Source organism: Anabas testudineus, chromosome 2, assembly GCF_900324465.2.
Source record: "Anabas testudineus chromosome 2, fAnaTes1.2, whole genome shotgun sequence".
In the NCBI taxonomy this organism is placed as follows: Eukaryota; Metazoa; Chordata; class Actinopteri; order Anabantiformes; family Anabantidae; genus Anabas; species Anabas testudineus.
Window position 1 is genome coordinate 24,391,675 of NC_046611.1, and position 13,675 is coordinate 24,405,349.

General features: G+C 41.3%; 1 protein-coding gene across 1 annotated transcript; it reads right to left on the bottom strand.

Moving 5' to 3' along the window:
• Nucleotides 1-12,537, bottom strand: cpa6 (carboxypeptidase A6). Its single transcript, XM_026363491.1, has 11 exons — nucleotides 12,422-12,537; nucleotides 9,570-9,645; nucleotides 5,722-5,846; nucleotides 3,989-4,103; nucleotides 3,327-3,428; nucleotides 3,122-3,226; nucleotides 2,333-2,443; nucleotides 1,804-1,894; nucleotides 999-1,201; nucleotides 734-818; nucleotides 1-620 (listed from the first exon to the last, which is right to left on the bottom strand). Exons 1-11 carry the CDS (start codon nucleotides 12,535-12,537, stop codon nucleotides 406-408), a joined length of 1,344 nt encoding a protein of 447 aa, XP_026219276.1. The 3' UTR covers nucleotides 1-405.
• Nucleotides 12,538-13,675: the final 1,138 nt, after the last annotated feature.

Sequence of the window (13,675 nt, forward strand, 5' to 3'; positions counted from 1 at the left end):
GTGCTTACATGACAACTTTACACTGGAAAAAGCTAATATTATTAAACCAATCTGCTTTCTTTTTTATTTAGAGCTTGCATGGCCCACGCTAAAGCCACTGATCCAACAGGATGCTCTCTGGCACTTTATGTATGACCTTGTTGTATGTAAACAGATTGGTCACTTATGGGATTTGTGGTTATTTCACAAAAGTCCACAACAAATAGTTTATAGGCTGTCTTATCAGAAAAGAAACATAAAGAGAACAACATCAAAAAACAAGAAAAACATATTAAAAAGTCATGCTTTGGTATTTCTTTTGAGCTCCTCATCTGATAATATCTGGGAGTAAAATGAAACTCAGTGGAATATGACATGTTGAGATAAGTAGCTGTGAGGGTGGGGCTCCAGAATCCTTCCATGTGGTCATATATATGGAAATCTGCTCCTGTCTGTCTCACACTTCTTCAGCAGACCTAATGCAATGGCCTTTACAGCTCTCATGGTCTCTGTGCAGGTCGGGTTAATCAGCGACTCGGGCAAGAGGAAGCCAAAGTGTCCTGTGTCCCTCAGTTCAAATGCAAATGCGTATGGGATCCCGTTCCTGTAGGCCCAGTCTATGGAGCTGCCTGAGCTAACATCTATGAGAGAGTAAGAAACGCTTAACAGCAATAACAGGAACAGCAATGTGTCACAATATGCTCTGTTTTTGTTTGCAAAACTCGATAGAACAAACAGAAGGAGCAGTACTCACACAGAGTTGTGGAGGCAGGTCCATATCTGTACTTCACTCCGTATGCAGAGTACAGGGCTGTCACTGCATTATGAGCTGCTGACTCCTGGAAAGTGGTAAAAAAAAACAGATCATAATGATATATATTTCTTCACAGTGGCATTTAATATCAGGTTGATTGGCCTAATCAATTCAAACACTTTACAAAGTACTCTAAAGCTCCAGCTCTGACTACATAGATACAAAACTTCAATCATTAGCTTAGTATAAGCAACAGATGTCTTACCACGCAGTCGAAGTTGGGGATGGTGGCATACTTGTAGGAATAAGGGTAGAGCAGCATTTGGGCGTAGGCGTGGATGGATATGTATGCTTTGATGCGCTTCTTGTGTTTTCGGAGGAACTTGGCAACAGCCTTGACTTCAGGTTCAGACTCTGGAAAGGGACCACAGTAGGTGTCATCACAGGGATGGAAGGAGGCGCCCTCATCTGGGGAAGGAAATATAAGAAGAGGCTACTGTCTTATTGTGGAATCACACCCAGATCCAGTGAAAGATCCACATGCACAAATCTGATGTTTTGTTTTATATGCCAGCTACGTCTTCAGCATATAGAGGATATCTCAGCACTTGCTATGTCCCATTTTACACAGCTCTCCAGAAATCCATTAGTAAAATATAAGCTGAGGTTTTATTCGTGTAACTTTGTGTGTCAAGTCTCAATTCCCTGAGAAGAACAATTCCACGTGATTCATTATGGTTATATAAACATAATGTCCCGGCGTAACAAATTCATGAGCTAGAGCTCATTTGAAGATGCAACAAATGATCCTTCAATCCTTCTGTTGCTTTGTTTGTGCCACAAAAATCTTTCCCTGCGCTCTCCAAACCCTCCTGTGGCGGTGATGATTCAGTAGACACCCCACCCGCCACCAACCAGACACTACATGGCATCAAACAGACTGGTGTCACCTCACTAATACAGTGTTTTATCCACAGCTTACACTCATTAATAGACAGACAAGACAACCTCAGCAACTGACTATGAGTGCCATGCCAAGCTGCAGTGAGTGTATCTGTTTTCAGACTCACCACACCATTTCACTTTCCAGTTTCTATTAGCATCCACTCCTCTGCAGTGAAACTTGTGATTTTTGGACCGCGTTTTCCTCCAGAACCGATCCTACAGAGAATTTAAAAACACTGTCACTGTATGTCCACTCACTGTCAGGCTTCTCAAACCAAAGGAGTTCAAAGTCTTTTCCAAAATAACCCACCTGCCACTCATTCTGCTCTAGTGGGTCTGTCACTAGCAGAAGATATGGGAACAGTCGTTGAGAGGCATTTTTCAAAGGCAGCAATTTCACTAAAGTATGCGTGCTTGTTTAAAAAGAGGACTGCATCACATTATTTATCTGCTGTTGAGTTTGTCAGTTATAGTTTTCTCATCCACTTGGACAGAAAATTGTCACTATGCTGCCCTGAAAATATTCAGAATCAGTCAGCAGGAGTGATGCGCTAACAGTTTTTATTCTGAATACAGCACCAGACTATCAGAATACTGGGAAAACGCCTGCTACTTCTTGTTCCAAGAAAACAGGTTATTTAGAAAGGAGGGTACCGTGGTCCAGCTGAATTGATACCCATCCACATTAAAGACAGGCATGACGTAGAAGTTGAGCTGGTTGAGCAGTCGTCTCATCACGGAGTCATACTGATATGAGTTGATGGCCTGTAATTATAGCATAAAACATCACAGTTATGCAGCTGAAACAAAGAACACAGATCTAGAGTGTGGCCTGATGATATATAACACGTGCTTGTGTTTTTATTATTTTTGTGAACTCACTATAACAGTTGTTTGAAGCCACAACTGCGGGTTAAATCTAAGGATTTAGAGCGGAGTGGATTGGGAAAGGTAATCAGGGCACTGGGGTAATACTGCTTATTCCTGCTCTTTAATCAGAGCAGGGCCAGGGTTAAATCAACCAGGATGGCACTCTGACCTCCAGTGGCCGCCTTCACTTACTACATCACAGTGAATGAAGAGTTCTCTGAGATTTGTATTTCGGCACTTTTTTCCTAAGTAGTGTTTCACTCATCTGGCATTTAAGTATAAAAAGTTCTAGTTCTAACAAAAACTTTAAAGATAGGTAGGAATTTGTGTAAATGTCTAGGTTATATTGAACATCTGAACAATAAAGAATATTCTCAAGTCTTTGCATGACTGTGTAAAACACTTGAACAGATGTTCATGCTTTGCTTTGTTTTGTTTTTGAAGACCCTAGAGACCAAAAATCTCAGACTGCTTGTTTCATCATTCAGTCTAAATTCAACAAATATGTGTAGCTGTGAAGACACTGCAGAAATGGGCAAAAAGTGTTTTAATATATTTAAATTTGGTTACTACCTCTTTAACAAACCACTGGCAGAAGGCAGGACCGATCCACTCTCTAGCATGGACGCCACAGTCAATCCACACGGCTTTCTTATGGGGGCGACTTCTCTTTCCTAGCTGACAGGAGACATACATGTCAGTTTTAGACGTGCACGAGTATGCATGTTCATGTCCCCCTGTGTTTGATTTGTTCTTATGTGTTTGTCCTCGCTCCTACCTGAAGCACATAAAGAGGTTTTCCCTCGTACGACTTTCCGATGGAGAACATGTCAACCAGGTCCGGGTGAGTTCTGTTGATCACGAACATCCAGCTCTGGATCTTAAGGACAGAAAATATTGTGGCAGAGTGAATGTCACAAGCAAAGTAATGGTTGATGTTATGTGCACTCAATTTGCAGGATAATAAAGATGAATTTGTTGCAAAAAGAAGGAGTGGAACCCACAGAATAATACATTTTTTGGTATGTAATGCAATCCATGAGTTTGCGTGCCAACGGGCTGTGTGCATTTGTGCAGTACTGTGCCTAATCTGCATAATTTGTCTGCACAGAAACATAGAGGGTGTATTTACATTGAAGGGGAGAATCAAAGCTCCGAGGACTAAAGGTTTGTGTAGGTTCTGTGGATCTCAGCGTGGAATTCATGCTGCTTCACAGGTCCTGAACCACAAGCCTGATCAATGTGGGAAAAGAAACACTCTAAAATAGGGAGAAGCCGGGTGCATGTCTGTGAGTATGAGGGCACAAAGCAGTGGAACGGGGTAATTGGGTGTTTGAGCGCACCTTAGAGACGATGTTTGTTTACTTCATATGTGAGCATTAGATCTGAGAGCAGAGGAGAGCAGGAGATAGGTAGGTAGATGAAGGGTTTCACATCTACCTCTTCCAGAGTGTGGTAAACTTCGTAGTCATACTGAGACTCTGATCTCCGTTTGCGAGAGGAGCGATATCCTGTCTGCTTTTCAATTTCCTTCTGCAGATTGGAGATAAACACCCTGTGCATGAAAAAGGGGGAGTTAGACAGGCACGACCGACACGTCAAGCAAACTGTAGCACTCTTGTCATTAACATATGAACATGTGAATACTGTGCATTGACTAGTTTGTGTTACCTGGAGCATATTGTTGTTGACACTTGAACATTACTTTCACTGGCATCATGTTATAAAGAAACTTACATTTGTCATATCAAATAATTAAACAATACATTATTGTTTAAAAGTAAAAAGACATTGATAAAAACATTTGGGTGCCAGGCTCTCTCTTATGAAAAACTAAGTAAGTGAGTATATAGTCTGACTACATTAAACCATTTGTGCATGGTTCCACTACAAAAACCTAGTAAGTTGGTAGTTTCTAATGTATTTAAGGTTATTCAAATAATAAAAAAGCTACCACAATATCAGTATCACAGAATATTAACTGGCCAAAGGATTTGATATTAGTAGTTAGACAACAGAGTTTGATCGGGTGTCATCTCATGAACTAAACTGTAGTCATGTGATACAAAGTGACTAGTCTAAAGTTTAATACTACTACTAATTTATAAAGTGTTAACAAAACAAAGTGATGAACTCTTAAGTAAGTTCAGTATTTAATATAGAAAGAATTTATAAGTATGACTTGTGTAGTCATCTGTAAAAGTCTAGATTTCTATCATCCATTTCTAAATATCATACATTTCTAATGGTTTCACCATGAATTTGTGAGTGAGTAATCAAAATGTCCTCGCTGTTTAGTTTGACATTTTATGTCTCTGTTTGCCCCGCAAGCCTAACTTATTATGACAACATCTAATTTTCAGATATTCCCATTTAATAATTTGCAACTGTGGCTCTCTGTTTGACTGTGGTCTCACTGAATGGTAAGTGAATATAATATGGTTACTAAGCGCTGAGTGCTGGAATGAAGTGGTTGATCAGGGGTCCTGGATCTTTGGTTGACTCATTCCTGATACCAATTATGCAAGTGCTTTAACTCATCCTCTCCTTTTTCAACAAACCAATTTTCTACATCAGCACAAACCCTTTGTGAAGCACAAAGAACACCAGTTACATATTCCATTGCTTTCAATAAATAAAATGTGGTGAAAGTGATTCAAAACCATAATTATAAACATCTTATCCAGCCTCCATCCATCTTATCAACAGGATGAGGATGAGGGGAGAAGAAAATCCTCAGATCTAAAATTTCTCCCTTAGGACAAAGATGACAATGTTTTTTTTGTTTTGTTTTTTTGTTTTTTGCTATCTGCGGCTGCAACTGCGGCTGCTTTGATATTACGCCACCATTTCATTGATTTTGATGAGGGATGGGGCAGAGAGATGAAAGGAGCAGACTGGGAGAGGGACTCTGATGTAGTGTGTGTGTGTGTGTGTGTGTGTGTGTCCACGTTTTGAGGAAGTATGATATGTTTTGCATGCAAACTATGATGCTTCTGCACGTGCAAATCTTATATTCAGACAGGAGATGACGGATGATTGAAACGCCCTTTAGATAGCACGTGTGTCTGAGGGGGCTGCTAGTACTTCTGTAATACACATTAATTCAAGTGACCGTGCACGTGTCTCATAGTACACCTTCGTATTTATGACTGGTAGTCTTTCTGTCTTACCAATGATCAATATGTTCCTGTTGTAGGTGTGCACGTAAACCTTTTGTGTCATTGCGTTTCACATGGACATCCACAGTGGAGTTATGGCAGATCAGAGCGGCACTGTTGGGCTGCCAGAAGTCCACCTAAAGTAACATAGAGACATGAGATTGAGGATTACAATGACATTAACACCCAGCAGATTAGGTTAACTAATGACTCTCAAAGGCCTGTGGTGAGAATGGGAGCGTGAATGACCATCTGTCTCTACATCTCAGCACCGGTGACCGGTGATATACCGGTGACCTCTCACCCAATGTCAGCTGGGATTACACTAATAATACTATTAAGTGATTACTAAGTGTAACTTAAACCAATGGATTTCATTATGAGAATCTGACGTAGCGCTCTTATATTATGTTGCAGAACAACACCTACTCCACTTACAGCAATAAAGAAACATCTCACACGTTGAGCTGGGACACCCTGGGGCTCCATGTTTACTCCACTGTGCAAAACTTAACACTCTCGTCTAAACTAAAGCAAAGTAAGCACCTGTTTCAGGAAAAAGAATCAACCCTATTATCTCATCTCTTGGGTTAAAGATTTAATGACCAAGTTCTTTTAGTGAGACGTGCACAAGTTGAACTTTACTCCAGTCTCCACTTATGAGTAATGAAGAGAATTAGGGGGACGTTGATGACTGTGTTAATGAGGCAGAACAGACTCTGATATGTCCCATTAACACCCAGCAGTGAAAGAGCTGACTTTCCTCTCTTCTGTTTGACCTCATATTAGCAACAAAAATCTTTCAGCTCCTGTTATCAGGCAGCGATAGTCCAGTCTGTTAGCTTTAGCTGAAACAGCCCATTGGCCAAACAGACTGGCCAACCAAATAAACACAGACACCATGTGCTAACTGGTAAAATAATACCAGCGAGAGGCAGCAAGACTCGAAGAAAGATGATGACAGTGTTTTTGAGCAAATAGGAAAAACACCGATCTTGTCCAGTGGTTCTGTGTTTGCAGACCCCGGCCCGCGTGGACGCCCTCAGCTGGCTTTCATTTGCAGCATGGAGGCAGAGACATGCAGGCTGGCACACATGCTTGTTAATGTGTCAATTGGTTTAATGGTTTACAGAACGCATACCAGATTAATTGAACTTTCTTTCGAGCCAGAAGAGAAAACTCTAAGCTGGAACGTTTGGTGCCCTCGAGTGTAAACCATCCTCCTCTGCTGCACTTTTTACGGCGTTTCCAAATGGTTAAGTGCCCCACATGTTCCGCCGCTGCTCCTCAGTTACCCAAACAGTTCCAAAACACATATGTCTAAGAGAGACTTAAGCACCCCCCGATCAGATAACACAGCTCCTCGCAAACCAGTTTATAGTCGTGTTTATGAGCCCTGAAGTTGCATTCCTTGGTTGTTTGTGTGATTTGACTTTTTTTAGTGAGTGTTTCTGTTTATACAGCGCAGCTACAAACTGAATCTGGGTTTAGTTTGATGCAATAGTGGCATGGGCAGAACAAGAAAGGAAAAGTTATAGGTCAATAAAAAAAAAAAAAGAACTGTCTTTCTTTCAGACAGATGAGCTGACGCTGTAGCCAAGAGTTGATACTTTAAGTGAGGGACAATAAGTTCACCGAAGTGAAACACGTCGCTCCACTTGCTGTGTGTTTCTGAATGTCACCTGCTCTTTGATTCCTCCTAAACAAGTGTTATGAGCTTTTTTTTTGTCTTATGCAATAAAGAACTGAAGATCTTTTCTTCTTTTTTCCTTTTTCATTGTGATGGATATTTTTAATTTTTCATTAAACCAGTTTAAAGTTCAAACAGACTTATTATATTATGAATCCTAATTTACATAGACTATGTGACAGGCTTTTTAAAAGGTGCTACACGAGAATAACTACTCTACATACTTCATACCCTAATTAATACAAGTTGCTGGAATGAACAGACAATATCTATCATTATATTGAACATTACACACATCAGTTTATTTTACATGTTGTCTTTGAGGTCAAGTGGAAACGGAGCATTTTGTGAAACTGTGTGTATTCAGGAGCTGCTGCGTTTCATCTCAGTGATGTTTACTTTGAACTGGTATGACCTGTTTTTGCAGCTTGTTTGTGGAGATCACACACTGGTTAACCACGATGGCTTTCACTCGCCGTACCTTTCACCACTTCGGTGGTATTCATTCCTTACAGTTGCAGCAGTTTCTAGAAATATATAAGAGTTTAAGTGTGGGTTAAAATGTTACAGCCAAAGAGTTTCGCCAAACCAAACTGAAAACTCTTGGTTTATTACTTAAATAAATGTGTTATTTTGTAGATGATGTATGGGAGCCTTGGTTTTCTCATTCTATGGTGCACAGCAGTTATTTATTTGACCTCAAGACTAGCCTGAGGCTGAAAACTTGGACTCAGTGTGGACAAGCTACTGAAAACACACAGCTGTCCAAACAGTCTCCGCCGCTGCCTCGGCCGGCCTTGGAGCGCCATGGCCACTGCCCTTCCATACGTGAAACTCTCTCCTCGTTTCCCTCACCACAAACCATAAACATTAACTGTGACCATATTCAGTTCTTTCTCTGCTCAGAGTTGCGTTGGTCCTGAACTACTTGATGAAGCTTTACTGACCTCACCAGTTTTTGAAAATTCCCCTAGAAGAAGAAATGTTTTTAATCACTTAGATGTTCAATTACATTTTGTGCCAGTTTTATTTACGTCATTTATCTCAATTAAAGATTTATTTCAAGGAACCTCCTCTGGAAATCAATTCACCTGTTTATATGGAAGTCTTTTATTTTTTTCTAGCACTTTTTAGCATCACTTCTTTCTAGGAAACTAGTTAAGGAAGTCTCATTTCTTCTTCTGAGGAAATTACAGACCAATAAAATAAATGTGTGAGACGATAATAAAAGATTAAATAGACCGTGAGTGAAAGCTACTAAAAAGCTAGTCAACCCGTGTGAAGATAACATGGATGGTATTGTTATTTTATTACTTTAGGTAGAGAAAAGCTGAATGAATTCTCTTTTATTTATGATCTAACACTTGGCAAAACTTAAGTGGAGGAACCTGAAACTCCAAGAACAAACACAAAGGACGTGACCTCAGTGTCTGAGTATTGGAATTAAAGGGATGTATAAGTAAATATTTTAGGCAATTCATTTTTTGGTCTTTGATCTATTAGTCATTAGTTATTACTGGAAAATGATCAACAATATTACACTAATATTCCCAAACATTCCTTTGTCTTTTAAAAGAACACTATTGGTTTTGAACACACCACTCATCAGCAGATGGATGATAATACCAGTGAAACAAACTTGTAGATAAAAATCTGTTTAGTTACTCAAAGATCTGTAGAAAAAGAATTCCCTTAGTTGTGGGCAGCCCAAGATTTGCATCATGCTTTTTATGCTTTACAAACAATCTATTCAGCGTGTCTGCAAACTGAATCAGCGTGTGAAAGAAATTCATACACGCTCCCGAGGCCAACGGGTAATCGCTCCCAAATGAGTTTGGATAACAGAGGCGAGGCCTTCATGTCCTCCAGGCTTTCCCCCCCTAATTTCTCTATCTTTGAAACACATGTTCGTGTAGTTTGTATACTGTAAGACAACCAGGCATTCAGCCCCGTAATTAAAAAATTGTTTTTTGTAATTACCCTCATTCTTCATTTCTTACTGAAATGAATACAGAGCATCGTATCACATCATCAATATCATATTATTTATTTTAAAGTGAGATTACTAACGATGTATGACATGTTATTGAAACGATGGACACGACATACTGTACAATTCAGAATAGTGAGCACGTGTGTGGAGGGAGTATATGAAAATGTAAGTGCCAACCTTCATATGTCCCAGAATGTCCTTGAGCACTTGCACCTCCTCATCATTACTCGGAGTTATCCTGAAGACTTGGTCACTGCAAAACAACAGAGCTCCTTTCAGAGTCAGTTAAAGTGCCCTTAAGCGTTCACACAGCACTAAAGTTCACTGTAACAGGGTTTGGATCAAGCGCACGTCATTTGGAAAATATCTGGGCCGTGGAGTCACATGTAATGCACCCAGCCTTTTGTGCTGACTGAAGGTGACACTTCATCATAGCAGATGTTTGATGGGGGAAATAGGTGGTTCCTCTTTCAGAGTTGTATAGATGACAGGAACCAACCTCAGTCAAACAATCCGCGTGAGACATCCTTACAGGATTGTATTTCATCATTTCCAGCTCTGCAGGTAAAACTTTCAGCATTTCTTTGGTGGATACAGTGGCAGCAGCAGGTGTTTCACATCTTCTCTGACTCTAAATACATCAATTATATTCTGATAGACACTGCACAGAGATGTCAGACATCCACAGTATGGCAAACTATTACTGCTACTTTAATGTCTCTGGCTGCCAGCGCTGTCAGTCGATTCTTTTCCATTGTGTGAATCAGCTTTATCCTATAGACAGAGCTGCTTTGTGTGGTGACAGTAAAGCATTACTGGAAGAGAATGGCAGGAAACTGAGCCTTGTATCTGGTTAGATGAAACCACAGATTGATGGTCTGATCTCTGTCTATATGAGAAAAAAAAAAAAAGCTCCAGTGTAGTTTATTAAAATATGTGGTTTAAAAAACAATTTCTCCCTTTTTGCTCATTTTGAATAATTTCACTCGTTAAGTGATTACTCACAAATTAAATGAGTAAAATGAGGCATAATTCAGTACAGCCGCGTTATTCTTTGCGACATTCTTCTCAGATATAAACTCTAAAGTAGACAGACAACCTTGACAGTGTAGGTAACTACATTTGCAAACCACATCTTGTGTATTGCCTTACTCCAAAACAAAGACACGCTTTATTCTCATCATGAATCTTGCATTGGGTGGGTTTTATTCTGCAGATCACAGTTCCTGGGGTCGACCTTAAAGCTAACACGCTGCCAATAATTCATTACCGTCTCCTAATTATAGACTCTCTTTGTTTGCCCAGTTACCTGCTTGTGTGCCTGTTTCTGTCCACTCTCATGTCTCTCTCTCTCTCTCTCTCTCTCTCTCTCTCTCTCTCTGTCATTGAGCGCCTCCTTTTCTCACGTTTCAAAGAGTGTTTTACAATGTGTCGCACAGGAAGTTGGGCCCCTCTAAACAAAGGTGGCAGTGGGCCATTCTGAAGTTTGGGGAACAAAAGGACCGGGGCACCCAACATGAGTGGCCACCCCATTTCAGGGACCACAACGAGCTGCCAAAAAAACAGCCTGTTTCCATGGCGACAGCAGTGATTGGCGATGAAATGGAGGTAAAATACTGAGAGGACAGGAAGGAAGTCGTTTACGACAATCAGCCAGAACCACGACTCTGGGGACATTTCAATCTGAAAATCAAATTTGGAGCATCAACATCATATTTTCTCTGTTTTAAATATCAGACAAATATGTGTTTCATGGATTTTCAGGCCTCACTAATGTAACTAAAACCTGTGTTTTGCACTCAGCATCATGCTGCACAGCCGCACATAGCCCCCGAGAAAATAAAGTGGCATCCCAGAGCTCTATTGTGGTCCATATTTAACCACTTCTTTGTGTTTTAGAGATTCTCAAAGATGACAGACTGTTTTTGTTACACGCTTGGCCTGGCAGAAGTCTTTTGCCTCGCATATGCCAGCTGCAGAGCTTTTCTGCACTAAATCTGTTTTTAAAGTTGGCCACTGCTTGTTGATTCCCACAGCAGCGCTCTCTCTGGGATTCACCATAATCGGGCCCTTAAACCAAGCGGTTGATTCTCAGTGGGGTTTTATTACTGTTTTAATATAGTACAATAATCATCTTTTCAATGCCTGGTGTCAAACAGCATCAAGGTGCAGAGTTAATGAATGGTGACAGTGAGCGGGTTGTCTTTAGACGGATAACTTCATGTGAGTCAGACATTCACCACATCCCTGATTTCTAAGACAAACACTTGAGACCAGAGGTGGTGTGAGGTACGTCATTTTTGGAAGAACTCCAAAATATATGTAGTTTGAGACAGCTGAGGAGGGAGTTTCCAGCAGATGTGTCCTTCCTCTGGTTCTGTTCCACCAAAAGCTCTTTGGAAAAAAGACTGTAAATATCCTCATATATGGTTCCTCAACTTGTTTTATTTGTCCAGCTCCAGATGGTCTCACTAGTGATATTTATTTATGTAATTGTTCCCCGTATTTCACGTCTGAGGTCAGATCCTGAGTGGAGCTACTTTTAGGTGTGTGCATCACATTCAGGCTCATAAAGATGTAGACTGAGTGATGGACCGGGACCTTTGTCAGAAATTACTGTGCTGCCAAATGTGTGCTTTTGTGAAATTACAGAAACACGTGGCTTCTCAGCAAGAGTTGGGATTTTCTGTCAGAGAGCAGTTTGACTGGCTGCTGTTGCTGTGAACATCCCCAGTGTCACCAGTTCCTAGCAGAGCAACATCACACATGCAATTTCATCCAAATGCCATGAGACAACAAGATCAGTCTGGAGAAATTACAGAGTGAACTGAAAGCATTTGATCAAGTCTCAAACAGGAAACATATCCAATGAAGAAGACAGTGCAGAGTAATTGATGTAAAGATAACTTCTGATGACGACAGGGCGCTTTTCCTGCAATCTCAGCTCTCTCTCTCTCTCAACATGAATGAAAGCCCCAGTATGCCCAAGCTCACATGAGCCCCAGAAATGAATGGGGGTCTTTACTCACCCTGCGTAGCGGTTGTTGTAGAGATAGGCACCCACGGGACATAGCACATTAATGCAGATTATCACACAAGCCGGTAAAACGGAGGCGCGAAATCCGTTCCTATGGTCCAGTGCCATTATTGGCCAGCGGATCAAACAGGAGATGCCGATGACTCTACTCTGCAGGATGCAAACTTGTCAGAAACATAAAGTGAAAACTAAATGGCTCGGTCCAGCGCACCATCAGAAGACTGACCGAATCACCTTTGCGGCGGCGCACACGCGAGTTATTCTCCAAATGACGCAGATGATTGGGAAGGTGCGAATGTCGGTCAGCTGGCGTGGCAGAAGCATTCACCACTTCTTTGAAGCTCTGGAGGGAATTGCAGTGTTGCAACAACTCTTTTTGAAATGAGGAGGATCCGAGTCACGTGGCCCGGTGTCGGTGAAGTTGGTAACTGGATCCCTGTCCGGTGCGCACTGCGTTTCCATCTGTAGCGCGCCGCGAACACATACAGTGCACACGACATGTGTCTGTGTGAGTGTGTCTCTTAGCGTTTTGAGTGATGCGTGCAGTCATTTGTGGAGACACGAACTTCACCATGCTGCTAAATAAATGCACATCCCACGTGGAGAGGGAAAAAAGGATATTTTACATAAAGACGTGTCAAATATTGTGGTACTGTTCCGCCTTGAAGCGCGCGTCAAGCTGCTGGAGCGCCTGCTTCTTGTTACACCTATACAACCAAAGCAAGTGTCAACTACCAGCTTTTGTCAGTACCTTGGCCTGGCTCCACCAGGAATCCCTCTGTGGAGCTTTGGGTGGCTGCCCCTGTTATTCTAGGCTTTTCGTGCCTCCATTTGATCCTCTACTTATCATCCAACACTGTGATTAAATGTCTAAGTCAACTGCCAGTCTTTTCCTTTTGTGAATGCATTTTTCACATGCTTCTCTCCAGTGTCAACAGCGTGCCACCTGTCTTACAGCCTATTACTGTACAACAGACCCTGAACACACCCTGCTCTTTCCAACCCCCACTCATCTCCAAACAGACATTACATAGTAGACAGGACTGGAATGCTGTTTTTGTCAACACCCACTTCAGTGCACAAGACATGTTGAGGAATACACGTCTTAATTATGCAGTACGTGCATAAATAGCTTGGTGATGGTGAGGAAGCGCCTATGGGCATAGCGTGTCTTGTATTTACCCAAGAAACACATCAAGGTATTATACCTTAAATGAATAGCAACAGCAGCTTAGAGACATAGTGG

Excerpts from the sequence above, each read along its gene's own strand:
- cpa6 (XM_026363491.1), bottom strand. The coding sequence starts at position 12,537 with ATGGCACTGGACCATAGGAACGGATTTCGCGCCTCCGTTTTACCGGCT. Across the intron at positions 9,646-12,421 it reads TACAACAACCGCTACGCAGG|TGACCAAGTCTTCAGGATAA; the intron begins GTGAGTAAAGAC and ends GTTGTTTTGCAG. Across the intron at positions 4,104-5,721 it reads CAGGAACATATTGATCATTG|GGTGTTTATCTCCAATCTGC; the intron begins GTAAGACAGAAA and ends TTTCATGCACAG.